The following is a 27,837-nucleotide window of genomic DNA, read 5'->3' on the forward strand; positions in this document are numbered from 1 at the left end:
ACATATAAAACATGTAATTTTCGTATGTCGAAAAAACATGTAAATCATAATCACGCGATAAAAACATATAACTTGCATGCGAAAGAAAGAGAACACAAAATTCGATTCCTCGTATCGAACATTCAAGTACTCCCCCATGATTAATATGAAATTTGTAAACTATAATCCATAAGAATTTAAACAATGAAGTTTCACATTTAAATTAAAAAGAATAACAAAACTTCATTACATTTTCAAAAGCATATATTATTTTGAATCACCCATACAAGAATTTCAAATTAACTTGAAAGTTTCAAGACGTGAACTTTCAATTAGATTTAATTTTTCATTAAATACTCATGTTTTTTGGTGATTTAAAACTAATTATTTTGTTAAACTTCTGTATTATTGTGGACGGCTTCCAATATTATATTCTAAGCCGACTTTGTCACATTAAAGTTTCTTTGATAATTACGTTCAACCTCCTCCAACCAAACCAAAAGCAATATATATAAAACCATTGTTTACATATGAACTTAACAACTCTTTGTAATGGTATGAATTTTTAATCAAACAAAGAAAGCAAAATCATGAATGTTGTTAAATGTTAACGTCGAGTTTTGATATCAACGGTGAAATTGATTTAATAAACAAACACTCGATCGTAATTTGTTTGACATAAGTCTTATACTTAGACATTAATTTTTTTCTTGTTAGGCAATTGAATGAGTCCACCAAATTCATAAAGTCAACAAAATTGATCTCTCCTATGGCCCTTCCAAATCCTTCCATAGGCCACGACTGCAATGGTTGTGAGCCACAAGACTTAGGCCAAATCCATAAACATATCAATGTGCCATCCCTACAATAAATAGACCATATTCAAAACTTCACCTAAAGCTAAATCCATATCCTTCAATAATGGAAAAACTTCCATTGAAGTTTCGTATTCTTCTCCACTTCCATTCCTTTGCCTCTTCCATAAGCCGCCGTTCCAACGTAACTGTTAACCGTTTCTTCATGTCCTTCTTCGACCCCAAATTCTCTCCTTCTTCTAAACCCCGCAACGGCGTCTCGACTTACGACGTCGTTTTCGACCCTTCTCATAATCTCTGGTTTCGTCTCTTTCTTCCTTCTTCTTCTTCTGCTGATAAGAATGTTACTGATCTGCCCGTCGTTGTTTACTATCACGGCGGTGGGTTTGTGTTCTTTTCGGCTAACTCGATGGCTTACGATGATTTTTGTCGGAGACTCGCACGTGAGTTACGGGTGGCAGTTGTATCCGTTAATTATCGACTTTCTCCGGAACATCGTTGCCCGATTCCTTATGAAGATGGATTTGATGCTTTGAAATTTCTTGATGGCATGGATTTGGATGATGGTGGTTTTCCGGTGAAATTTGATGTTAGTCGGTGTTTTCTCGCGGGTGATAGTGCCGGCGGCAACTTGACTCACCATGTCGCCGTCAGAGCCGGCGGCTATAACTTCAAGAAGCTGAAGATTAAAGGTTAGTACTCTTGATGTCATATATATATATACATATAATGTGTGCCATTCGAATTTTTGTTTGTTGATTTAATCTAATGCATATTAGGTTATGCATTTCTATTATCCATTTTGTAAATTTTAGGAGTTTAAAGAATGAAATTTGAAAGAATAATAGATATGATAAACTTAAAGAAAAATGGTTTAAATTAAATTAGTCGTTTAGAGTTTTAATTGTTTCAAGTCGAAATTTACGGATATGGTTTGGTATTGGGTTGAATTTGAAAAATGTTTGTCGATAGTTGTTAAAAACTTTTGAAATAATATCGATAATCATAACTAAATAATTCGTTGAGTTTCAAAAATTATCTTTTGATATATTATAAGTTTTATATATAGTTGATTCAAAGTCAGTTTATTTCATTTCAAACCCACTGTACTGTTTTCTACGATAATTATTCTAATTTAATTATAACAAAATGATCGAATTCATCGTTCAATTTGAATGGTGATTTCAAATAAAAGAAAAAGAAGAAAAATAATTTAATGCATTATGAGCATCGCCATCCACCTGATAACTTTCTTTTTTTTTTTTTTTTAATATTTTAATGTTGTTTATGTAAATACCGAAAAATAGATGCATAAAGATTACCGAAATGCACCTAAATATTATTGAAAAAAGACGAACATCCACTTGATATTTTGGCCAAAGATGATATTTTTCGTAAAAATAGTATTTGTGTACATTCAATCAATCAAACAACCAAATTTTGATTGACATTTTAAAATGTACACTTGTAGTGGTTGAGTTTTGAAAGATATAATTAGGAGGACATCATATTATATTGTTGTTATTATTATTATTATTATTTTAATTTGCTGATGTCATTTTTTTTATATCCCAATCTTTTTCGATTTCTCCCACCTTAAGTTGTATTATAATATTTTTTTTTTAAAAAAATCATTTTCATATAAAATTTGAAATATCTTATTCTCGAGTACATATAAGTGTCAGTTGAACTGAGTTTATATAGACAATGAAAAAGATCTCATTTGTAAATAAAAGTCCATAACTCAATTGTCATAGTGTTTGTACTATCAAACTTGAAGTTAGAAGTTGGATTCTCCGTTCCAATCACTTTGCAAGAATAAATCAAAATAATCACTAAAACAAACCTCTTACAAAAAATTATCTTATAAACCAAAATCAAAAGAATAATAATAATAATAAATAAATAAATAAAAAAAAAACTCTGCCTCATCTCATCTACTCACGTCCCCACCATTTCTTCATATAACTGTATTTGAGGTGCATTTCCACCTGCCTTCTTCGACGACATCTCGAATTCAATAAATAAATCAATAAACTTTTAATGTAGCGTGTGAATTAGACTCTTTAACTTTAATATATATATATATATATATATATATATATACATATATTACATGTGTTTTTTTTTAAATTTACATGTGTGTACTCTAGATTCCAATAGGTAAGCAATTAAATTTTATATCTACTACATCATTCATCAATTACTTGTCTTTTCTTTTTCCTTTCTTTTTTTTTTTTTTTTATAAAAAACATTAAATATATTAGACCAAGTTTGGTAAACATTATTAGCCTTTTAGTTTGAAATTTTTTTAAAAATTTATAGGAAATTAATTCATAAGTAGGTGGTCACCATAGATTTGAACATTGTATTTCTGTTTTTACCATTAGGCCAACCCATAATTAATAGTTTATATACATATATATTTAATGTTTAGGAAACTTAAATATTTGAGAGTGGATTCAACCCACCATGTGTCTTTCGAGTACATATTGTATTAAGATATATTAAGTGGTGACGTAGAAAAGGCACCAACTATATATCTTCTTAAATCCCACAATTCAATGCTTCTTCTAGAGCTTTAAGATATTTCTATTATAAACCAATATGCATATAATATGCAATTCTTTTGGTTAAAGTAAGAACACAGAAATGACTGAATTATTGGGATAAAGACTTTTTTACGGTATAGAATAAGTATTAAGATTATGCTCAAATTTGGTTTGGTATTAGGTGAGTGTGAATTAAGAAAAGGTGAGAAAAAAGGACAAGTCAACATGAACATAATTCAATTGATTATGTAAATTTACTTTATCCAACTTTGAGGTATGAGGTTTGATCTATCGGAAAAACATAGTCTTCATCATGTTCCTCATTCTCATTCTCCCTTCTTCGTCGAATATTACACATCTTGGCTTAAGATTATCTTTCCCGTGTCTGGATTATAGAGCTTTTAACCTTAGGTATATGAGTCATAAACAAGATGAATACGTACTTCTCACTTTTATCATCCAAATTACTTCTCTTTTTCACGTGCATGAGCAATATAATGCTTCCAAAGACTTTGAGATAAGAGATCCCCGGTTTTTTCCCACTTCATATTTTTTATAGCATTTTTCCAGACAAATTTCTTGTTGGAGAGATATTTTAATTTTAGTAGTCTATCTTGGTCAATCCTAAATAGACTATGATATTTTGTCGTATAATATATTATTTAACATTTTATTCATATGTTTTACAAGGTATAATTGCTATACAACCATTTTTCGGGGGAGAGGAGCGAGTAGAGTCGGAGATTAAATTCAGTAAATCGCCCATGTTAAACTTGAAACAGTCAGATTGGTACTGGAAGGCGTTTTTACCAAAAGGGTGTGACAGAAACCACCCGGCAGCGCATGTGTTTGGTCCCGGTGCCGGAGACGACATCTCCAAGGTGAAGTTTCCGGCGACACTTCTGATTCTAGGAGGAAAGGATCAATTGGTAGATTGGGGGAAAAGGTACTACGAGTGGCTTAAAGATGAGTGTGGGAAAGAAGTTGATTTGGTTGAATATCCAAATGCAATTCATGGATTTTATATAGTTCCTGAGTTGAAGGATTCTTCATTGCTAATCAAAGATATGAATGATTTCATACACAAACTTATTGGCACTCTAAATTGAAGGATGATCTAAAGTTTCTTTTGATCTTTAATTTTTGTGCTTATATATATGCTTTGATTTGGATGCTTATTGTGTTTTGTTAATTTGGCTAAAGTTAAAAAGAGTTTGTCCATTCTTTAGACTCTAATTTTTGTAACTATATTCATTTACGCCTTCTCTAATGTTCTATTTGTATCAATCAATGAATCAATTTCGACTTTTGGACAATTTTTTTTTGAAATTAGTATACTTTAATTGTTCATTTTGTAAAATCGATATTTAAATTAGAAGTTTACACTCATTTGAGAATTAACGAAGAGATGATTTTCAAATGTAATCACAATGAAAATTTAGGAGTTTAATTGATTTAAAATTATAAGTTTTAATTAAAATGATAAATTGCATTAGATGACAAAAAAAATTTAGAAAAAACATCGCATACCATCTCTTTTTTGCAGATTGCAAATATGGCAAGTAATTAGAGATATTATCAAATAACTATCTGCTTTTAAATTTGCTACTTTTGCAATTTAAAAGATGTAGTCACATGTATCCTATTATCATAATTTCTTCTTTTGCTATTTTTGCAAATACCCCTAATGAAATTTCATATATCACAACCGTTGTTGCTCATCTATAGCTTCGACATCGACAACCAACCATAAGTCATCATCTCTCTAGCTTCCTTCTTTCATCTTTTATAATTGGGTTCTCTGAAAACCTTCGATTTTGTAAAGCACTTGACGATATATGAATGAGACGCACTTCTTAATAATTTAATTATAGAAATTTCAACATAAACTTTTTAATATATATAAATTTGTTTTATGTAATACTAATTTTTCCATTTCCATAGATATTTTTAGAAGTTTTATTAATTACAAATAATTTGTTTTGAAAAGAAAAAAACCTCTAAAAGTAATCTAAAAACCTCTAAAAGTAATCTCTCTTTTCCTCTTAGAAAAAAACTTCTAACTGTCGTTGGTGTGGGCAGTCACTCCCAATCCGTAGATGTTGGGAAAAAGAAAACCTTCGATTCAGAAAGTTTGGCATTGGAATGGCGATCTCCACCTCTAGACTTGGAAGAAGGCGTTGGATTGGCCAAAGAACATGGCGCAATCGATTCCCTTTCAGATTCTCTTCCCGCCGTCTCTTTCGTCTAACTATCCTTTGCCTCGCTTTCATCGCAATTCTCCCTCCCATTTACTTCCATTTCAAGCTCAAGCGTTTTCAGCAGGTACCCTCTTTCTCCTTCCTCTCCTCTCTTCCCTTTCTGATTCAATGCCAAAATCACTTGGATTCTGTTTCTTCTCTCTACAGATTCAACAAAAGAACTGCAATTGGCTGACTCATCCTCCTCTTGTCTGTGCTCATGGCGGCGACTCATCCAAGGCCTTCCCCAACACTGTACCAGTCTTCAATACATTACAATTTTGAATCATCTCTGGTTTCTCTTTGTGGGTTTTTATTGGGTTGTGATCTTTTCCTCTATTTCCAACAGATGGATGCTTATACAATAGCTCTTCGTTCTCAAGCCAACTGCATTGAAGTTGATGTTTCTCGTTCTTCAGATGGAGTTTTATTTGCACTTCATGACAGGTATTTATCAAAAGTGTGTCTTTTCCACTTGTCCCTTAATCAGTTAATCAATTTTCTTCTTGTAATTGAGATTAAATAATAAAAAGTGATTCTAATTATGGGCTGTGGTCGAGGTGTATGCAGTGTTTTCGTATTTAGTGGATTCAGCTGATATGCCACAATAGTTGAGTTGGTGATATTAGATAGCTAAATAGCATTCAATATTGACTCTGTCCTTTCTATTCTTATGTTAAGAAACTTTTGAGGATATTTGGAGGTTTGATTATCACCTGACAGGCAGGGACTTGCAGAGGATAACTGGGTCCAATACTTCTAAAGTTGGGAATTATAGCAGGAAAGAGGTGAGTGTAGATTCTGCATCTTAATATCTATTTAAGCAACTCTCTAAGGGGACTTGGGACACTGAATGGAGTTATCAAGTATAAAGTTGTTTAATTTGTTGAGTTATTTAGTCCATGGGGTTAAATAATTTGTGTTTGGGTGCTGAATTGTGTAAGGAAGTTTGTGTTTAAGGATGCTTAGTTGTTTAGTCTAGGTTAAAGAACTCTGTGTTTGGGGTGCAGGGTTGTTTAGTTTGGGTTTAGAATGTCTGTGTGTGAAGTGTAACCTTTCTTTTATTGCGCTTTGTTAACATGATCTGTAGTTTGTGGTTGTAGATAAAAAATCTTGTTGCTGTTTATCAACACACTCATAAATTGCTGGATTTCAACATTCCTACAATTGAAGAAGCTTTGGGGGTATGCTGTAGGATATATGCGCTCTTACTATGAATGTATTGAGTACCGTTCTATATCTATCTGATCCCGCCTGCAAAATGCCAAATGCCACTTTGATATTTCTTATTTTATTCTTTGGAAGACTCTCATTTCCAGTTGACTATTATTCTCTTTATTTGTGCAGTTAATATCAAAATCAGTTCAGCAGGTGATTCTAGACGCAAAGGTTGGACCACCATCATATGAAAATGGGCTTGCAAAAGATATCATTTCTGTTGTGAGTTTTCTCTTCTTTTTCCTTTGTCTGCACATTCTTTTTACTAAAGAAGACGATATATAAACATGTTAATCTAGGTTGTTCTAGTTATTGTTGTTTGATGTGAATGCTGCCAACGCCCCAATCACTTAAAATTACTGATGTAAGCCATTAGATTTGTTGTACTTAACAGTGAAGCAGGTTGTATGCATGTACAGCTGAACTTAATTTTTCTAAGCTAAATCTGAATGTAAAAGTAGTGTGTGTGTGTGGTGGGGGGGTGGCGCTGACGGGCTGTCATCATGAGAAGGATTAGTTCAAGAGATTACTGAATCAATTATGAGACTCTTGAGTTGTTCAATGGTTTTGTTCATCGATTATTGTCACAAAAAATATTATTTCCTAATTAAAAGCCTAACCAGTTAATCTGGACAGCCAGAAAAGCCCCTAAGTTCTCTTGATTTAATTAAATGGACCAAGCATCTAACTCATCCTGAACTAGCCAATCGACTGGGCACAATAAAGTTCCACGGTAATCAACTAGTTGCTTTAAGAACAGATATTGATTAGGCCAATAAACTAAACCAAAAGCCCCCACTATTTCCAAATTAAAAGGCTTGTGTTTTTTTTGCTCCTTGTGCTTAAGCTCCAAAAGATTATTGCACTTTATTGCATCTTGAGCTTTAAAAAATAATGGATAAAACAAATAATAGAAAATAGTCAACCGAAAACCATATATTCTTCTAGAGGTATTACTATTATGTGCAACGCCAATTATTTATTTATATGTTCAAGATGTGGTGCATTAGTCCTTTTTTATTTCTATTCACTTCTTGAATCAAGACTTTCAAACCTTCTAGTTCTACGACCCCCCATAGTACAAGGAAAGTGATTGGCTTTTGGGTTAATTAAGTGATTTTTTGGTCCTTGGTGGTTTTGATGCTCGTTTAAAGCTAACGTTGAGACTTGTAGAAATTTTATTGTGAGATGTAAGGGAGAGGGTGGTTCTTATTGAGTCAGTTGGGAGTTGGTGTCCAGATTATGTGGGGAGAGGACTGGGATTTTTCAGGCTATAATATGTTATTGTTTCCAAATGATTGCAGTATCTTTTTCTAGAGATTTTACTCTTTAGGTCCATATGTGTATTATTTCTTTTATGCGGTCTCTTTATTTTCAATTACTAACAATTGTTGGTTGGCTCATTGCATTTTTCTAGCCTTGTTCTATCCATCCATTACGAAAGAAAGCAAAAACGAAGAAAAGAAAAATAAGTGATCAAGTGTGCACTAGAGGCTTATTTGGTTTAACTTGAGCAATTTCTTCATTTTTGTTGCCTAATGGTTGTTCATGGCAAAATTTCAGGTTGAAAAGACACAATGTAAGAATTGTCTCGTATGGGCTAAGAGTGATAGCTTAGCAAGAGACATAATCAGATCATCATTGGATATTAAGGTCAGTGAAAACGGGTTTTAGTGTTCAGCTATTTGAGATCTCTTTCTGCAGAGTCTAGTTGGGGGGTTGTTTTCTAAAATATGCACGTCGAGGGAAATATCAAGGTCTTAATTTTACAAAAATATCGATTAACATTGAAGTCAATGGATATTTCTAGAAAAACTATAAAAATATTAAAAAGAAATTAAATTAGTAATTAAATATTTTTTGATATTTAAATAAATAGATATCTATATTTTTTATATTATATATACATTAATGACATTGTTGATATTGAACCCGTGGAAATATCATAATATTGATGAAAATATCGACATGTAGACGGAAATTTAATACCATAGTTTTAGTTGCAGGTGGGGTATATCGTAATGAAGGACCCATCTACCGGGGAAAGAACCAACTTGCTGAGAATGAAAGGAGCCAAGGTGGTTGGTGTCTATCATCCATTGATCGATGGTGATCTTATGCGAATACTGCACAGGTACGACTTTGATTTGGTGCATTAATATATAAAAGACAACTAGCATTAATATGACTACCGAACTAGTTAATTCATATACCTTCCCTCAAAGAATAGATCAAAGGTTCGAATCCCTCATAAACTATAGAAGGTAGCCAATCGGCTTTGCATTATAGAATCAAGTTGACACATTTTAATCAACAGGAGAGATAGAAAGGTGTATGCATGGACAGTTGATGATATTGAATCGATGAAAAGAATGTTAGTCGAGGGAGTAGATGCTGTCGTTACAAGCAACCCGACATTACTTGGAAGTGTAATGCAAGATACCAGAACTACATGCCTTGAGAATGGTTTTTCAATTTCATCATGATATCGATATCCATTTACAGAAGAACTTAATTAAACTTTACCTTCCAACTTGTTCCTCATATCTTCTTTGGTTCTTTCTAACAAATTGCTCTCTCTGATTCATTCCATACTCTCTATTAGTCTTCGATAAATCAGATATATATAAAATTTAGGTTTTGTTTTCCATTTGTTTCCTACCGAAGTTTTAGTCCGTGACTTGAAGAACGTGATTGTGATCCTCTTCAAATCTTTGAAAAGGAAAAGTTCGAACATAGTTCAAAGATAAGACATAATTTCTTTCTTGGAAATCGATAGTTAGTTCTTCCACTCTACGATTATTGAACTAAAGAACTCGAAGAGGTTATATATGTTTGTTTAGGTGTGGTTTAATTAATACCTTTTAAATGTTGGAAAGGTTATATTGTTTTCAGGAGGACAAAATTAGGTGAGACTTTAGAGTCAAGATATTTTGTAATCTTGATTATAAAAAAAAAAAATATACTAAGATAAACATATGAAAAGATAATGTTAAAGAAAAATGTGTAGCAAACAAATTCCAAAAGGGAGCAATTTTTTTAAAATTATTAAGGACTTGTCAGGTTGTTGAAGATTTTATATTTCATAAGGAAAAAGAAAAATGTAATTAAAAGCATGTCAAAACAATACATATTATTATCTTTCTTCAACGTTCAACCAAAGAGAGAAAAATTTGAGCATTGAAAGCATATACCCCAAATATCTCGTTCTCTTCCCAAAGATGCCAAACTTAAAGTTTTTTTTTTTAATGATCGAAATGTTTACGAATATAGCAAAATATCATAATCTATATATGACAGGTCATGATAGATCAAAATAGACAGTCAATCGAGATAGGTTGAGATATTTTCTTATGTTTTGTAAGTATGAATCAGGGTATTTTCTTATGTTCGATGAATATTTTAATTCATTTTGTTATATTTAAAAATAACTAAGCACGTATATATATATAAAACTTGAGGTTGTTTATGCACAAATCATGCCATTTCCTTCATGCCATTCAATTAAGGAAATTAAAAAAAAAAAGTTGATTAAATTACAAGATTAGGCTTAAACCTTTCATGTTTATTATATCTAATAGGTTCCTTTTATAAAAAAATGCTTAAGAAGTCAAACCTATAATTTTGTAAAAAAAAAAAAAAGTGTTTAAGGTTTTGTTTATTTAAAGATACGTTGTGCTTCACAAATCATCTGTTTATTTAGTATTTTAGTTCTTATGCTTTCACTTTCCGTTCATTTTAGTTGATACATTTTTATTTTATTTTCACTTTGATAATTGTATTTTATGACTTCAATTTTTATTGTAGTTTTAAAAAATGATCAATTCGTTCTACGTTAACATAGCAAAAAGTTGAAAATATAAGGATAGAAATGAAATGTTTTAAAAGTTCATGAACCAATGTAGTATTTAAATCTAAACTTTATAACATTTTAAAAATTTACATATCTATTATAGACAACAAATTAAATGTTTAGGGTAAAGACTTCTAAAATTTATTGTCACGTTGTAAAAAAAAAAAACTAAATAGGGATTAATCTACTAAACACTTTTTAGAAGTTGGTTTAAAAGAGAAGAAAAAAGTGGATGAATTAAGCTTGTGATGTCCATTTAAGCAAAGTTAACTAATTATGCACCAATTATCATTCTAAAAGTTGATGATTGAATCTTCCATCCCACATGTTGAAATATCTTAAATTTGTTATCGGGAAGCCTCTTTAGCTTTACGTTTTCTATTTATCATTGCTTGTCAATTCTAATCTTTAACCCCATGCACATAGTTGAATTCAAGGATAGAAAGAAGAGAAGGTTTAATTTGGCCTAAAAGATTGTCATTATACATATAATATAGCTTAGATTGAACTTTTGACTTAAAACTTTCACGTCTATCTCGAAACTTCTATGGTTTGATTTTCATCAAAGTTTTGTATAATATGAGATGGGGTTTATGAAACCGCGTGTATGGATTTTGATATTAAGCCATATGATAATTTATTTAAACTCAAAATGGAAATTCAATGGATGTTCAATTAGCATTACGAAATATAATAAAGAACAAAGTAAGTTTAGATGTTTCAATTTCGATTTCGCTGTCATTTAGCTTAAACAATGAAGGAAAAATCTTCCATTGAACTTCATTTGAGAAAGATATTGAACAATATCTCATATTTTTATTTTGTTGATTTTGTATTCAAAGGAGAAAGAAATGATGTTTATCTTCAATTGCTTTGGTTTCATTATAATATTTTATGAAGAGACGAGGAAAATCGTATACTTAAAGACTCGATTCCTTCTTCTTCTTCTTCATTCCAATTTCTTTTCCCACCTAACTTCCTTTCCTTCTTTATTTGGCTCTTCAAAACCAAAAAGTGCCCTTTCGCCGCATTTTAGTTTCTTGTTTCTCTAATTTTCTCACTCTCATTGCTACTTCTTCTACTGATTTTTCTTCTTATTTGTGTTGGGTTTGATTGATTTCATCTAATCTGTAACCCCATTTTGTTGAAATCGTTGGATGCGTTTAGATTTGCACTGTTAATGCCTCCATTTTATTTCCTGCAGTATACTGCTCTTACTGTTGGGGGGTTTTAAGCACATTGTATGCTGTTTCCCTTTTGTTTTTCTGAATCTGGGTGTTGCTGACTTGTGTTAATTTAGGTGAAATTTTTTGTTTTGGCTTCTGGGTTTTTACCAAAACTTCAAATTTCTTCGGGTTTTGTAAGATCTAGTACATTAGTGGGGGTTTTTGTGAAAATGACTTATGATCATTTGGATCGATCTAAAAGCTATTCAGTTGCTTCAGGGCCAGGTTCTGTTTCAAAGCCTGCACCTGAATTGAAGCTTTATCAGTTTGTTGTATTCTGTATTCCAATTCTTTTCACGTTCATTCTTCTTTTCCTTTTCTATCTCCTTTATCTTCGTCGACGAAGGGCCGATTGGACTTCGATTCGAATGCGAACTTCAGCTGCTGCTACTAACAATAACATCTCTACAGTATGAGCTTTTCTTTTCTTTGTGTTTGCTTTCTCTATGGTTTTTAAAGTCTATAGAATGATCTTGTGTGTGTGTGTTTTGTCTTGTTTTTATTTATTTAATGATTTTGTATGTTCCCTTGGTTCTTGTGGTTGAGCAGTCTGAAGTTGGGTTGAAGAAGGAGTTCAGAGAGATGCTTCCTATCATTGTATACAATGAGACATTCTTTGTCACTGATACACTGTGAGTGTTTTCTTTCTTATGTATTTGTTTACTGTATTTTGGTAAAAGGATGATTTTATTTTGAATATGTGTTCTTGTTATTTGGTTAGCCTTATTCTTTTGTTAAGTATTGTACGTGAACTTGGAATGAGTTGAAGAGATCTTGAATGAGCATCAAGTTAGGAGATCTTGCACTCCACCTATGGGTTTCTATTTTCAGGGTCTTTAGATGTTGCTGCTAGTTTCTTTTTAGAGCTAATATTTGTGTCCGTTTGGTAATCATTTGGTTTTTGGTTTATAGTTTTTAAAAATTTACTCTATAGAACTCTCCTTTCACCTTTAAAATTGTTGCCTTTTATTTTTTTATCTACTCTTCACCAACAGTCTTTTTTCATTTTCATTTTTACTTTTTTAACAATGGTTCGAGTGGGTTGCGATGGGTTTGAATGATGGATGGAACTTTAAATCAACTGGTTTAATTATGAATTCATTTGATTTGGATTAAGAAAAATAGAATATTTGTGTTGGTTGGCTCGATTAAAAATATTGATATACTTCATTGGAGAATACGAAGATTAAAAAATTATGAAAAGCGATGTATGAATTTAGAAAAAAGAAGAGTTGGGTGATGATCATCAAAGGCATGCAGCCAATGTTTTGTTAGGTCTCTCTTTTCTGCCTCATCATGAAAGAGCCATCAATCCTCATGTGTTTGTTTTTGTTGGTTTCAGATGTTCAGTTTGTTTAGGAGAATACAAAACCGAAGATAAACTTCAGAAAATACCAACATGTGGGCATGTATTTCACATGGACTGCATCGATCATTGGCTAGCCAACCACAATACTTGCCCACTCTGCCGTCTCTCCGTCCTCTCACCGTCGTCTCAACCACCACATATTCAGATCGACATGGGACATGAATCTTCGAACGAACCACAATGCGAAGAACCACCTCCTCCACATAGTAATCAAGCTTGTCAACATACAACACCTCCAGTGTAAAAAAAAAGTCATAATTGGAGCTTTCAAGGGGGAAGAATCATTCATTGCTGCAGCAATTAAAAAAGGGATGCAACATTGGATAATTCATCGAGAGAAGACGATTCCAAGGCACAAATCAGGACGTAATGGCTTGTTTGTTTGGGAGGCTGATGGGTTTACAATGGCTTGTAACTCCAAGCCCACGTTTGACTGTTCGATCGCGAATTACCGACATCAGCCGCCCGGTTTTTAGAACAGAAAATATGTAGTTTGTTGTGTAATTGTGTTCACCCAAGTGCTGTAACGTTTGAAGACTGATGTGATGTGGATCATGAAATTTCAAAGTAGGTTGTTGTTCCATCTCCAAATAGATAAGGAAGCACTTCTTGTTAGAAAAATGGCTTCACCACATTCCTTTTTCATTTTTCCTTTTTGTTAAAAGTTATTTGACAAAGACTTTGTTGTTGTGGCCATCCTGTCATAATTGACCCTACAAAAGGCAGACATGTAATCTTTGAATTCATAGTATATAATAACATATCTAAATTTGTGATAAGGTTCTATTTGACTTATTTGTCTTGGTGTTGTTTGGAGTTGTCTTTGTCAGTACAGATTGTTCGAGACTAGAAGTTTGTTGTACTTATTATTATTGTTGTTGGAGATATATGTGGTCATTGGATGCAAAAGTTTACTTGTATTTGTAGCTAATGTCTTTTTAAAAACACTCAAAAAGGAAAAGAATATAAATATCATTTTGGTTTCTAGGTTTTAGATTTAGTTTCTATTCGGGTGTTAAGCTTCAAAATGTTTTTGAGATGATCTGTCTTATGACACCCTACCAATGGAGAAGAGATTGTGTCTTTTGGGAATATCGTGTAATTTTCTTGTTCTATAAAGTTAACATATTCTCAAAATGTTACATATTATCTTTGAAATTTGCGTTCATTGGCACTTTAACCTCATCAAAATTTTAAAATTAATTAATCGTGTTAACAAAAATAATGTAACTTACTTCATTATAATTGTTCTAGTTCTAGAAAATTATAATTGTTATTTGACGTTTTGAAGAGCGAAATTATCATTTCCCTCGTATAATCAAAATATTAAATATCATAATTTCAGTCATAGCTCTTTTGATACAACTTCGTTTTTTTCAACACTGTCCTACGTTTTTTTCATGTTTTATATGCTTATTTACATAGAAAATGTAAAAGAATATTGAATTTAAATGTCCTTATAAAAGTCAAACTAAAAAGATTGATTTTTGTAGTATAAAAAGTCAAAGATTTTAAAAGTTTGTCATAAGTTTATATGGGTCGGAAAGAACATAAAAAAAACATATGACCGTTTAGCTAAAATGAAGTTGTATTGACGAAAAATATTACAAAAAAATTACACTTCAAGAGGTATATGATTATGATCACAATAGCACTCGCTATGTAATTTTATTTTGATCATATCTTCGTCTATACAACTCTATTTTAATTAGATGATCACTCATTATCATATATTTTTTGTGTTATTTTTAACCATGCTTATAAACTAAACAAAATGTCAAGCATTTTTACCTTCAAACAATCTCTCAGAGTTTAAACCGAGATCATTTCAATATTTGATGTTTCGGTCATATAATGACAAACCAATAATTTCACTCGACTAAAAAAAAAGAAAAAAAAAGAAAACAAGTTTGTAAAAAAGAAGTGAAATTATATAGAAGTTTTTCTTTTTCTTTTTTGTCATTTAGAGCAAATTTTTTATTTAAATTAATTAATAAAAATTAACGTAAAAACATAGAGACTAAAAATGTGAATTTGAATCGATAAAAACTCAAATCTTAAAGGTAAAATCATTTCATTTGAAATTGAGTAATTATATTGAAACTAAACTTAACAAATTAAAGATTAAAAGTGTTATATTTTAAAATTTAAACTAAATAAAAACCAAACTCGATTTATAAAAAAAAAAAAGAAAAAAGAAAAAAAAAAAGGAGAATATCCATAAAATTATCCAATTCTTTGTTCTACAATTATCCAATTTGACTTCAAGGTTTAGATCAGCATAAAGACAGACTATCATTATATTGTATGTATCAAAGTTAACTTCAAAAAAAAAAAAAAAAACTAAAATAACTCTTTTTTTTGCATTGCACCATGTAAATCTAATTTCTCAATTTATGTATTTATATATACATATATATAGTACTATATGCAAATTTGGAAATACACATTAAAATATTATTGCTTGACTTTTCTATTTGCATTTTACATTTTGAAAATATTTCATAAGTTTCATTATAGAGAAATAATAATGAAAAAGACTTTTAATTCTCATCTGTTTGAATGTTACTTCACATTCTATTTTGTTTGTATAATAAACATAGTATCAAACCTATAATTTTATTGATTAAAACCATTAGACTTTTATAATACATTCCGATTTGAACTTTTAATGACAAACTCATTTAAAATCATCCGTCTAATCTAAGATTTGAAGAGATCTTAAAAATTGAGTCTTAAAATTTTCAACAAATGTAATCATGATTAAAAGTAGATTCACCTGTGAAAATAAGAGAATTTAATTAAAAGAAAAATGTATAAATCTAACATGAATATTTTCAAACATTAGCGATACAATTATTAATATCGATATACCAATTAACGTCGAATGGGAACATCACAATGAGTATTTTTGTCCCTTTGTTTGTTGTTTTCCTTACATACTCTATTTCTTAATTTGTTGATGATGGTTGGGATCATTGCAAATTATCAAAAAGAAAAAGAAGATGAACATTTGAACATAACATATGCAAAGTACATTATGAATAGAGTCGTTTTTGTAGGCTAAAAACATTAAGTTTAGGTATAGTTTGAAGTCTTCCTGGTTGACTCAATCTATTTTAAAATTTTCTCTTTCTTTTTTGAAAATTAAAAGCATGTTTGGATGAGTTTTAAACACATCCCTACACTAAGTGTAATGGACCATTGGAAGTATGTTTAAAGGTGACCTTCAAAAGAGTTCCTTCACTCCATCATCATTTAAAGGGAAAAAAAGTTACTCAAAGTGTTCCTCCATAAAGCATACGTAACATAAGTAATTTTTAGTGTATCTATCTATATATATATATATATGTTAAAATCACTTTTGATTATCTACAATTGCTGTAAATTCTATGTTATAGTATAATATATACATATTGTTGAGAAATTCTTAAATATAACAAAATGTATCAAGCAATATTTTAGATTCTATCGATTATAGATATAGATAGAATTTAAAATTTCGGTATATTTTGTAAATATTTTTAACAATTTTATTATTAACAATAATTTTTATATTGTTCTTTAGAAAAACAACTTGATTGATCATACGAACATATATATATATATATATATATTGTTTATATTGATAATAAAATGTAGCAAGTGTTTTGCTATATTCATAATGCAATTGAACTTATACATTGTATAGGAAAACATTACTAATTATAAGTCGAAAGAATTTAGAAAAATTATCTCAATGAAGCTCATGCTATAGTTGCTATAAGGGATTATAGATTCATGGAGATTTTGATATCATTTCTTCATTGCCAATGGTTCTTGTGAGATGAATTTTACATTTGGAACCATCCACTTGGGGCCAAGGATGAATGATCACACATAATGACACTTCAACCAAATTCCTCTTGAATTATTCAAATCAATTTGTAAAGAAGAGCCACTTGTATTGTTTGCCTTCAATAATTCCAAAGACCTTTTGAGAGATTTTTTAAAATCCCAATAGAGTTGAGCACTTGGCAATGAGTTTTGATGAATAATTTACCGTCTAAGTTGTTCATAAGACATATATCAGACTTAAAAAGGTTAAAAATTTGAATCTCCTAACCCCTTGCTGAGCTAAAAAAAAAAGGCTCTACACCAAACATAATCACAAATTGATACCTAATAACATACAGGTCAATGTGAAGAGATTAGTGATATCATGCAAATAATAGGCTAGAAGCATATCTCTAACTCAACAACAGTTAACAAAAGTGCTTGTGTACATTGTTACTTGTTTTTTCAGAAATGAAGTCCCATCCAAATAATCCATTGCCTTTCAGATACAAAAAATTATTTAGTACACTGCCACCAACTAGAGTTTCTGTAAAGCAAAATTCGAAGGATACATCCATCGCACTACAGAAGTTGAAGAGGTGACAAGATTAGCCCAAATTTGAACTTTAGCAGCTTCAGCTTCCTGGAAGTGACATTTCTACGGACATTCATCTTTCCCACTCTAAACTCAATGCTTCACGATCAATTCTTTTTGATTGAAAACCGTTACCCATGCCAATATTAGGATTGAACACCCGGTCCCAACCAAGAAGGCTAGGCAGAGCAAACTAAGAGAACATCCGAAGAATAAAACATATAAGTTTATCGAATGAGTACACCCAAGATGATGGATGGGAACGGAAGAAAGCAAATACCTAACATATAAGTGACATGTACCATTCAAATCTACCAGCAATCCAATGAACACATTGAAGATAACACAAGGAGTAGGGGTGGGTTGGAGCACGGTTTTCTTCTTTTAGAGTAAATCATCTAAACCTTAGGTACAACATTTTACTTCACGTTTTTCTCATAATTATGGTAGTCCCACCATTTCACTTTTCTCATTTTACTCAAACTTGCACGTTGCACCCCAAGCACTGAATAGAAATACTAAACCCAAATTCCTACTTGGCAACTATTAACCGTGACGATCAAATAAACTTACAAGTTACAAGCACTCCAACTAATCCTACAAGAACACCACACTATACTCTATTATAGTTGGCACAACTCATTTGATATTTAATACTTTAAGGCTATGCCATCCCAAAGCATCTAAGTTTTGTAACTCCTTCTATTGCCTAGGCTTCCTATTTATGTTCAATTTGTTTCATTTTTCTTGGTTGTTTTTTGCTATATGACAAGATCATCTACTAGACGACAATGCAGCTCAACTAGCTCAAGAACGATGACACTTCACTTAAATACATCTCATATTAAATAATCAGCGAACACAGGAAAAGGATAAAATATATTCTAATGGCCTAAAAGATAAATTAGAGATTCAATTCATACACTGCAAGCAGTCTTCAGCACAGAAAATTCGCCTGTTGTGAAGGGAAGGCTCAAGAAATCGTTGGTGTTTTGTGGTTTATTAACAACATCTGCAGAAAAGGAAAGGAGATAAATTCATCTCCTGGTAAGTTCTTCACAAGAATAATGGCAGCAGATAAGTTGATCGAGAGAAATAGATTAAAAAGAAAATGGAAACCAAGCGTGAGACTAGAATATGGAAGAATAAAGTTGAACCGCCACCCAGACAGCAAACAGATAATTATAAATCTATACTATAATATAAAAGTCTCTATATGGAGAAACTTTTTCTCCCTATTTTACCCTTCCTTTATAACCATTTTCATTATATATTTGATGGGTAATTTTGTCATTTTTAAATCAAATGTAATATTGATAATTAAATCACTTGAATCAACTCTCACAGGCTATCTCACACCACTATCCACGTTGCTGTAATTGTTTTTTTAGTTTTTCTTTCTTTTATCATTAACCTTTTATTTGAGTACTATTAATAAAAATGATTTCTAATTATTAATTATCATTAAAGGTAATTAAATGTGAAGAATGTATAATATGAAATGTCTTTATCCATTTATTTCTAAAAAGAAAACCACTCTAAAATTTATGACTTTACCTTTAATTTATAATTACATTGGTTTCAAAACTTTTGGAATTTTAGTAGTTTTTGCAATGTCATTCTTGTTACAATAAAAGGAGTCTTCTTCACTACATCTTCTAAAACTTGCCTTCTCTTGGTTTCTTTTGCACACAACCCAATTTCTCTCAAAATTCATTTTTTAATTTAAAGAATGATAGGTAAGGACTTTTTTTGTTCCTTCATCTACACTTTTTCCTCTGGCAAATTATTTTTTGTATGATTGACAGACAAAGACAAAAAATTATTAAAGATTTTCGTTGCACTTCAATAGTTTTTAGTAATTATGTATCTCTTCTACTCATGCCAGCAAATGTTTGTGGAATGATTTTGCAGGTTAGAAGAATATTCTTAAAAAAAAGAAGTTAGAAGATTATTTTTGTGTCTTTGTAGACCATCAATATGGATGTTTACTTTGTTATTATATTTTCATTATTGACTTGGTTCTTTTTTTGTACTAAAAAAAGACAAGCACACTATGATTAGACTTAATTACTTGGTAACTACAAATATGTTTTTATGTTTTTCGTTTTCTTTTAGTAGATATACTAATCTTCTTCTTGCTCCAATAATAATAAATAATGTGAAATACTTTATTTTATGATATATTTTAGAATCAAGTAACCTATCTTGAAAGAAACTATTTGTCATAATTTAAGAAATTTTGTGTTGATTACCATCTCTCTTTTTTAAAATATTGTGTTTTATAGAACTCATTAAATTACTTGAAGTCTTATCTTTCAAATACAAAAATCTTAACATTCTCACCTTTCCCCTTTTTCCTTTTAGGTTAATTTTTTTTCCATGTTTATTAAAGGTACTTGAAGTCTTATACCCTTCTCTTATTTTAGCATTTTTTTTTACTTCTTCAGTTATCTTTGCATATATAAATTTTCAAAGAGAATCTAAAAGGAAACAAATATAATTCAAAGATGAATGTGACAGATCATGATATTGAAAAATGTTAGAAGTATCATGGGCATCGCACGTGTTAAGTACTAGTGTTAGAATTAGTAAGGCTTTGCCTTAGAGTATTTTTGGAAAGAATAATATGTAAGATTTTATTTCCTAAATATTTCCTAGATCTTTTCCTTTCTTACTCCTATTATACTCTATTTATTCTCTCCCTTTGTACCCATTGTATTCGGTTCATAAGAAAAATAATAAAAACTAAAGTATCGTGGTTTTTCTCCCGATTCTCGGGTTTTCACGTAAGTCTCGGGTTGTTAATTGCTTTTAATAACTGGTAATAAAAAATAAGCTCACATATCTAATCTTCAAAGTCACGATTTGCTTTCTACAACATCCCAACTGGGAAACATGGATGATCAAATTCAAACTTTCATTCTGTTAGGCCACCTATTATATGGCAGTATAGGAGAGGGAGTAAGGGGAGTGCACGTGTAATGGGTATTATTGCTGCCAAGGCTGGGACCCGCAGTTAGTTAAGAATAGGGTAAGGTTTAAATAGTGAGGGGGTCATTGAGTGAGGATATGGAAATTGTGTGAGGCACTTTTCTATTCCTTGAAAGATGGGAAAGATAGAGAGAAGTGTACGTTTTCCATTTTGTTAAGTGTCTTTGTTCTTGTTCAAGATTTGGTATTCTGCCAATTCCTTGTAATCATTCTTGTTATTCCATTGAATAAGTATCATCCACAGTTGGTGTTCTATCATATTGGTATTAGAGCAATATTAACTTGGGAAAAAGTAGGAAGATGGCACAGAGGCGTTTTGAGGAGAAGTTGGAAGTATTTGATCAAGAGATTTCAAGAATGCAAGTAGAATTGCATAAGTTGCCAACAATTGAGGAGAATCCCTTATAGTTGGCAAAGAGCACCAAAAGGATAGAAGTTCAGGCAGAGAAACATCAACTGTTGTTGATGATGTATGATGTATGTGGAAGGAGTAATGAAATGCCGTTCTACTACCACTGGAAGTATGGAAGAATCGTCGAGTAAGGGAAAATTGATAGAAAGTAATGTTGAAGGAGGAAAAACACGGCGCACGAAACTGAACCAGAAGGAGATGAAGGCTCTAACGATTGAGGTAAGTTCAAGAAATTTGAGATGTCGGTTTTTAGCGGCATAGATCCTTATGTAGAGCGGATTGATATTTTCAGATTCATAAACTGATGAGTTTGGAGAAGATGACTGTAGCTGTTATCAGTTTGGATGGAGCAACGTTGGATTGGTTACAATTGCAAGAACGTGAGCCTTCCAAAGATAGGCCAGAATTGAAGCAGATATTGTTAATTCGCTTCAAATCAATGAGAAAAGGTACGATATGCAAACAATTTTTAGCAATCAAGCCAGAGGCTACTGTGAAGGAGTATCAGAATCTGCTTGATAAGCTGTTAGCACCTTTGCCAAAGGAAGTTTTGGAGGAGATGTTCATGAATGGGCTTAGCCCATGGATTAAGATAGAGGTAGAGTGTTGGGAGCCAATTGGGCTTGCGCAAATGATGAAGCTAGCCCAACGTGTGGAAAATCGAAAGGTTATGCAGAAGGAAGCAGGCTTCGAAGATTGTGAAGGTAAGGCCCAAAGTAATTTGAATTTTATTAAACCTAATATGCCGACAAATGATAAAAGATAATAAAACGAGAGAGAATTTTCCAATGCAAACGATTACGTTGAAAAGAGCGACAATGGTGGGAAATCAACGTGAAGGTCTGACAAGAAGGATGTCTGATGCTGAATTTCAAGCTCAAATGGATAAGGGGCTATGTTTGAATTGCGGTGAAAGATATTTTGCATGTCATCATTGCAAAATTAAAGAACAGAGGGAGTTAAGAATCCTAGTGGTATGGGAGAATGATGAGGAAGTTGAAGTAATTGAAGAGAATGATCAAGGGGAGGAAAAGGAATTAAAAATCCTGGAGGTTGAAGCTGATTTGAAATCGAAGGCAAAGATATCAATTAATTTTGTGGTTGGCATGACGAACCCAAGGACTATGAGACTGAAAGGAAAGATCCAAGAGGAGTCGGTGATCATATTAATTGATTGTGGGGCGATACATAATTTTATTCCAGAAAAATTGGTATCGTTGTTGAAATTGCTCACAGAAGAAACCTCTAATTATGGAGAAATGTTTGGCTCTAGTTTAGCAGTAAAAGGGAAGACAGTTTGTGAGGGCGTTGAGCTAGTGATTGGAGAGTGTAAAACACTAGTTTCTTACCCTTGGAGTTGGGGGAGTGGATGTAATCTTGGGAATGCGATGGTTACACTCGCTGGCTGTAACATAGGTTGATTGGCAGAATTTGACCATGACATTTAATCAAGAAGGTCAGAGTGTAGTATTGAATGGTGATCCTAGCAAGTTAAGCTAGGGTAAGCTTGAAGGAATAAAGTCTTGGTCACCATCAAATAAAGGATTCCTGATTGAATGTAAAGCTAGGGAAGGGGGAATGCGGTGGTTAGAACTGTATGGAGTTGATGAAGTACCCTCATAGCTCAATCAATATCCGCGCTGTTATCTAAATTTGAAGATGTTTTTGATTGGCCAAAGGAACTTCCACCAAGGAGCATTGAACATCATATTCATTTGAAGGACTGACCTAGTTAATGTATGCCCATATAGATATGCTTACCAACAGAAAGAAGGGATGCAGAAATTAGTGGATGAGATGTTAACATCCAGAGTTATGCGGCCAAGTACTAGTCCGTATTCTAGCCTTGTTCTATCGGTGAAGAAGAAAGATGGTAGCTAGAGGTTTTGTGTAGATTATAATGCACTGAATAATGTGACAATTCCAGATAAGTTTCCAATACCAATTATTGAAGAGAATAGAGCAAGTATGTTTCTGAAGATTGACTTGAAGGCAGGTTATCGTCAAATACGAATGCATCCAGGCGACGTGGAGAAAACAACTTTTAGAACTCATGAAGGGCATTATGAGTTTTCAGTAAAGCAATGCTCCCTCTACTTTTCAATCCTTGGTGAATACAATCTTTAAGCCTTACGTGAGAAAATTTGAGTAAGAACCTGAAGGATTGCTTGAAAAATTTGGAGCTGGTGCTGGAGGTTTTGGGAGAACATGAATTTTATGCAAACGTGACTACATGCCACTTTGCTCGGGCAAGAGTGGAATATTTGAGGCATGTCATTTCGGGGGAAAGGGTGGAAGTTGATCTTGAAAAAATTGGAGCAATAAGGGAATGACCAGTACCAATGAATGCACATGTAATGGGTAGAATTGCTACAAAGCCTGGGACCTACAGTTAGTTAGGAATAGGGGAAGGTTTAATTAGAGAGGGAGTCATTGAACGAGGATATGGAAATTGTGTGAGGCGTTTGTCTATTCCTTGAAAGATAGGAAAGGCATAGAGAAGGGCATGGTTTTCCTTTCCATTCTCCTGAAGTGCTTTGTTCTTATTCAGGATTTGGTGTTCTGCCAATTCCTTGTAATCGTTCTTGTTATTCCATTGAATAAAATCACCCACAGTTGGTGTTCTTTCACATTCCATATGTAATAGAGGAAGTAGCTAGGAACAATTAGGAAAAGGTGCCTATGCACACAAAGAGTTCGCAGTAAGGAAGGCAAAGCATTCTAATTCTATCGAGTAGAAAAAGCCATGCAGCCCTATCTGATTTTAAAATGAACTGGCTTCAGCAGCGAAATATTCCCTTTGTGAGCACATTCTTACCAAGAAGCTTGAATAGACGATTGATTTTTTTTTTAAAAAGCACCTCAATCCAATGAAAATATTTGCAAATAGCATTGTAAAAGAGCAATAAAAGTAACAATACACTATTTTTATAATATGTTTCTATTCTTACTCAAAGAGATCATATAGCCGTTGCCATCTGTATGAGCCTTAATAGCTAAGTTCTTCCTTACTTGACCAGCAGTACTGCAAGAAATTACTCAAAAAAGTGAACCAAAATGACCGAATATAAGATATTTAGTTCGTTTTTGTTCATACCTGATCATAATTGTAGCAGTTAGCAGCCTGCTTTTATTTTTTATTTTTATTTATTTATGTGTTTATTTTATGACTAATTTATTTTCATATGAAATGGATATTTATTGTATACGAAGTAGGAATGATATTTGATTAGACCATGCTGCAAAAGTTTCAAATGCTTCAGGGAAATACAACAATGCTTGAATGCAATCTTGGTACTACGGAACCAACCTTGAAAGCATTCCAGGGTCATGGAAGAATTCGCATGAATCCTTGGGACCCATACTGATTAAAGAACCAACCTCTGTTGCGGACAACGCAAACAACTGCAAGAAGGTAATTGAATCAATCAGGAAAGATGGTAATTGAATCAATCAGGAAAGATACAGTATTAGCTACATGTGCTCAAGTGAAATAGGTCAACCAAGTTAGGGCAATCTTTTGGAGAATAGTAGAAGGTTGATAGAATATTCCAGATGCAATTCAAACCTAGAAAACAGAATCCTCCTTTTGACATACTTCCATCCCTAGTTAGTGTGTATCATGAAAGTTAATAATATTACAATAGAGGATGTATTTGTTTTCCTACATGCCGGTAATCATGAAGTTACAGCTTTTTTTCTTTATATATATCAATGGGCCAACTTACCCGCATCTCGACTAATCTCATGGGACAACTAGTTTTACCCTACAACATTTGGGTGCCAAAGAAATTGATAGGATATTAAATCTTAAGTAAGTGGCTCCCATAAATTGAACTCATGCTCTCTAAGTTCTTTATTAAACAACCCAAGACCCCTTTTTACCACTTGACCAACCTTTGGTGGTTATGGAAGTTATAAACATTACAATCAACGGAAACTTCTTGTAAACATCTGGGCTACAAATACAGAGAATGGAGAATGAAAAGTAACCTGTTTCCTTGTCCAATCATACTTGCGCTCGCCCATGGCAGGAGCGAATGTCAGCATTATTGAACCACGTCGATCTATTATAAGATTCCCAGACTATGATACACATTCAAAGAATGAGAACAAAATTGATTTTACTTATTATAAATAAATAAATATATGTATAGATATATATCATTATATACCTCTACTTTAGTGAAAGTTGGCATACAAGGTTCAATGGAGACTGCAGCTTTGCCCTTATACACATGATAGGAAACAAAAGCTCGACCACCTGCATTCTTTGTCACTGAAAGAGCAAAAACAATTAACCATTACACACAACAAACAGAAATGATGTCTTTGAACTTGGAAATTAAGGGAATATAAGGGCCTCAAGTATAAATGGTGAAGGAATGACATTGTAATTAAAGTGAGTGAAGATCAAGGCCTCTAGTATAAATCGTCAAGGGCTAGTATGCCACATTGGGCGTTAAGGCCTAAGGTATTAATGGTCAGTGATCAATATGCCAATATTGGATAAAGAGGAGCATCAAAGCCCTGGGTATAACCGTATAAATGATCAAGGGTCAGTGTGATGAGTTTTGAGACAAGAAATGAACCTTGGGTATAAAGGGTCAATGGCTAATACATTGCTAAGTCATCGAGGCCTTGGGTATAAATAGTCAAAAGAAGGATGTTGAGTCCTTAAGAGCAGTGTTGAGGCCATGGGTTTAAATGGCCAGGGGTCTCCGCATCTTGAAAGAGTAAGACTCAAAGATATAGAAAATATTGATAAGAAATGGAAACGAGTTGAGAGAGCTAGAAAGAATTGTAAGGACTGAATGATGTTTGAAAAAAAATTTAATCTTTTATTCAAATTGTTTAATCTTCACTACACCATAAGCTCACACTTATGCCAAAGTAGAAAAATGAAGACGCACACACGGTATATTGCTAGCAGATGAAACTTCAAAATGCATTAAACCATAATTGCCAAAAACTATACCTGTATGAGTAAAATTCTGTGTAATATTTGGAATCCCAGCACGAGTTGAGAAAGGGTGTGATCCCAAAGGATGTCCAACATAACCATCTTTCTTACATACAATTTGTTCAAATAGCTGGTTCCTGCTTTCATGTAGTATTATGAAAATTATTAATTGAATCTTAAGCTCAGCGCCTATGAAAGGAAGGGGGGGGGGGGGGGGGGGGAACTAAAAGAAAAGTAGGTACTAAATCTGTGGTTACATAGTACTATTAATCAACAAATTCACAACAAGGAATGAACAAAAAGTAAATCACAAATTAAAAATTATAGAGAATAGATTATACAGAAAACAGTAAAAAAAGTCAATTTTTTTTGGAAGTGAACAAGGTTAGAAGAGAGAGAGCACTATAATTTAGATCCAACCAAATCTATAAGTTCATTCCATGCTAGTTAAGAATCCTCGTTCCTTCCAAGTGATGTTAACAACCTACTTGATCATTCTCTTTACAGCCATCCTATTACGAAGGGAAAAGAAATACTGCCGTATTGGGGAAAGTTAAATACTGGGGAAAATTAAAGATTGTATCGATCACGAAATTTGATAGGAGATAAAAAAAATAGAGATAGCAATTAATAATTGACAACTAGAGTAACACCTAGCCAGAGGTCTTGTGTTCAAATCTTTGGGTGAACATAATAAGGAAACTTTTGACGTCTCCAGTCTGGGTCTTGAAGCAGAAGTAGACTTTTCAAAAGGAAATTCACAAGTGACAAGTGAATCAAATATATCAAACAAATTAGATAATCAGGAAGAAGTATCAAAACACTTCCAAACTAATCGACCGAGTTAAATATAGAAAACATGTTCTTTAATGACTGGTTTTCCCTACAACTTTAGAACAGTATTTCTTTTCATGTATTAATAAATGCGTATAGATAAGAAATGCAACCAAATGTCAATAGTAGACACTTAGTTGCCTCAGCAACCACCAGTTCTATTTTCAGAAAAGCACATAATGAAGTTACATTTGATAAATCCTAAAAAGCTTGGAATTAATGGAAGATCCCACCATTCCATAGTTACATTTTTCAAAGTAAACCCAGTGTAAAGCTGCTGAGAACCCCAATAGCTACTTTAACCAAGAACAAGACAATCAAAATACACAAAATAAGAACAAAACCCGTCTACTTGAGTTGAAAAATCATAAGAAATATCCCAAGAAGTCAACTCTAAAATTCCAATAGAATGAAAACCCAGACAGACAGACAGACAGACAAGCAAACAAACAAAATGGTAGAAGAAAGGTGGGTAACATTGTGGAGAGAAAGCAAGGAAGAGAAAAGAATGGACGATAATGAATAGCAATGGCATGAGAGGGAAATGGGAGGTAACAAATGAAGGTTGAATGACAGAGCTCGAAGTTCCAGTTGGGGTTTTGATTAAATGAGTAACTAAGCAGAAATTTGAAAGGAGAAAGCAAAGAAAGCTCTTCAAAGCAAAAGTGGTAGTAAAGAAGTAGGGTTTCAGGTGAGAAGTTGGTACCGTGAAAACAAGCGCGTAAGCTTCATCATCCTGCTTGTGCTCATGCTTCTGCTTATGGAATGAGAGGTGAAAACGGAAGGGTTCGGTCAAATTTAAAGAGAGTGTGAGCGAAGAAATGACGGAAACCCCGTCTTGAAAAGGGTGCGTACTGCTTGACAATGAACGGAATTTCAATTACTAATGAGTTATGATATATCTTTTTCTTCTTCCATAAATATTATCTATAAAACAACAAAAAAATCAACCAAACACAACAAAACAAAGA

At 32.5% G+C, this 27,837-nt stretch overlaps 4 protein-coding genes across 5 annotated transcripts; 3 read left to right on the forward strand and 1 right to left on the reverse strand.

The window, feature by feature from the left end:
* Positions 1–781: 781 nt before the first annotated feature.
* Positions 782–4,486, forward strand: LOC103498628 (probable carboxylesterase 18). Its single transcript, XM_008461290.3, has 2 exons — positions 782–1,486; positions 4,037–4,486. The coding sequence occupies exons 1-2, from the start codon at positions 901–903 to the stop codon at positions 4,453–4,455; spliced, it is 1,005 nt and encodes a 334-aa protein (XP_008459512.2). The 5' UTR covers positions 782–900; the 3' UTR covers positions 4,456–4,486.
* An 894-nt stretch (positions 4,487–5,380) lies between these two features.
* Positions 5,381–9,452, forward strand: LOC103498627 (glycerophosphodiester phosphodiesterase GDPD4). Of its 2 annotated transcripts, none has more exons than XM_008461288.3 (9): positions 5,381–5,671; positions 5,755–5,841; positions 5,936–6,033; positions 6,314–6,374; positions 6,690–6,770; positions 6,934–7,026; positions 8,368–8,457; positions 8,805–8,938; positions 9,122–9,452. In XM_008461288.3, the coding sequence occupies exons 1-9, from the start codon at positions 5,492–5,494 to the stop codon at positions 9,288–9,290; spliced, it is 993 nt and encodes a 330-aa protein (XP_008459510.2). In that variant the 5' UTR covers positions 5,381–5,491; the 3' UTR covers positions 9,291–9,452. The 2 variants fall into 2 exon arrangements, with proteins under 2 accessions (XP_008459510.2, XP_008459511.2); XM_008461289.3 differs by having other exon boundaries at positions 5,383–5,671; positions 8,811–8,938.
* A 2,045-nt stretch (positions 9,453–11,497) lies between these two features.
* LOC103498626 (RING-H2 finger protein ATL58) lies at positions 11,498–14,031 on the forward strand. The gene is made up of 3 exons (XM_008461287.3): positions 11,498–12,293; positions 12,433–12,515; positions 13,226–14,031. The coding sequence occupies exons 1-3, from the start codon at positions 12,054–12,056 to the stop codon at positions 13,494–13,496; spliced, it is 594 nt and encodes a 197-aa protein (XP_008459509.2). The 5' UTR covers positions 11,498–12,053; the 3' UTR covers positions 13,497–14,031.
* Positions 14,032–17,496: 3,465 nt separating this feature from the next.
* On the reverse strand, positions 17,497–27,830 carry LOC103498625 (single-stranded DNA-binding protein WHY2, mitochondrial). The gene is made up of 8 exons (XM_008461286.3): positions 27,573–27,830; positions 26,048–26,169; positions 25,245–25,348; positions 25,063–25,155; positions 24,380–24,474; positions 24,021–24,094; positions 18,587–18,675; positions 17,497–17,856 (listed from the first exon to the last, which is right to left on the reverse strand). The coding sequence occupies exons 1-8, from the start codon at positions 27,614–27,616 to the stop codon at positions 17,737–17,739; spliced, it is 741 nt and encodes a 246-aa protein (XP_008459508.1). The 5' UTR covers positions 27,617–27,830; the 3' UTR covers positions 17,497–17,736.
* Positions 27,831–27,837: the final 7 nt, after the last annotated feature.

The sequence above is a fragment of the Cucumis melo genome, chromosome 9 (assembly GCF_025177605.1).
Source record: "Cucumis melo cultivar AY chromosome 9, USDA_Cmelo_AY_1.0, whole genome shotgun sequence".
NCBI classification, from domain to species: Eukaryota; Viridiplantae; Streptophyta; class Magnoliopsida; order Cucurbitales; family Cucurbitaceae; genus Cucumis; species Cucumis melo.

Coding starts and splice junctions, on each gene's coding strand:
- LOC103498628 (XM_008461290.3), top strand. CDS start 901: ATGGAAAAACTTCCATTGAAGTTTCGTATTCTTCTCCACTTCCATTCC. Junction 1,487..4,036: donor CAAGAAGCTGAAGATTAAAG/GTTAGTACTCTT, acceptor ATGTTTTACAAG/GTATAATTGCTATACAACCA.
- LOC103498627 (XM_008461288.3), top strand. CDS start 5,492: ATGGCGATCTCCACCTCTAGACTTGGAAGAAGGCGTTGGATTGGCCAA. Junction 6,771..6,933: donor CAATTGAAGAAGCTTTGGGG/GTATGCTGTAGG, acceptor TTATTTGTGCAG/TTAATATCAAAATCAGTTCA. Junction 8,939..9,121: donor CTTATGCGAATACTGCACAG/GTACGACTTTGA, acceptor TTTAATCAACAG/GAGAGATAGAAAGGTGTATG.
- LOC103498626 (XM_008461287.3), top strand. CDS start 12,054: ATGACTTATGATCATTTGGATCGATCTAAAAGCTATTCAGTTGCTTCA. Junction 12,294..12,432: donor CTAACAATAACATCTCTACA/GTATGAGCTTTT, acceptor GTGGTTGAGCAG/TCTGAAGTTGGGTTGAAGAA. Junction 12,516..13,225: donor TTCTTTGTCACTGATACACT/GTGAGTGTTTTC, acceptor TGTTGGTTTCAG/ATGTTCAGTTTGTTTAGGAG.
- LOC103498625 (XM_008461286.3), bottom strand. CDS start 27,616: ATGAGCACAAGCAGGATGATGAAGCTTACGCGCTTGTTTTCACG. Junction 25,156..25,244: donor CAACTTTCACTAAAGTAGAG/GTATATAATGAT, acceptor TGTGTATCATAG/TCTGGGAATCTTATAATAGA. Junction 18,676..24,020: donor CGGCTATATGATCTCTTTGA/GTAAGAATAGAA, acceptor CCTTTTCTGCAG/ATGTTGTTAATAAACCACAA.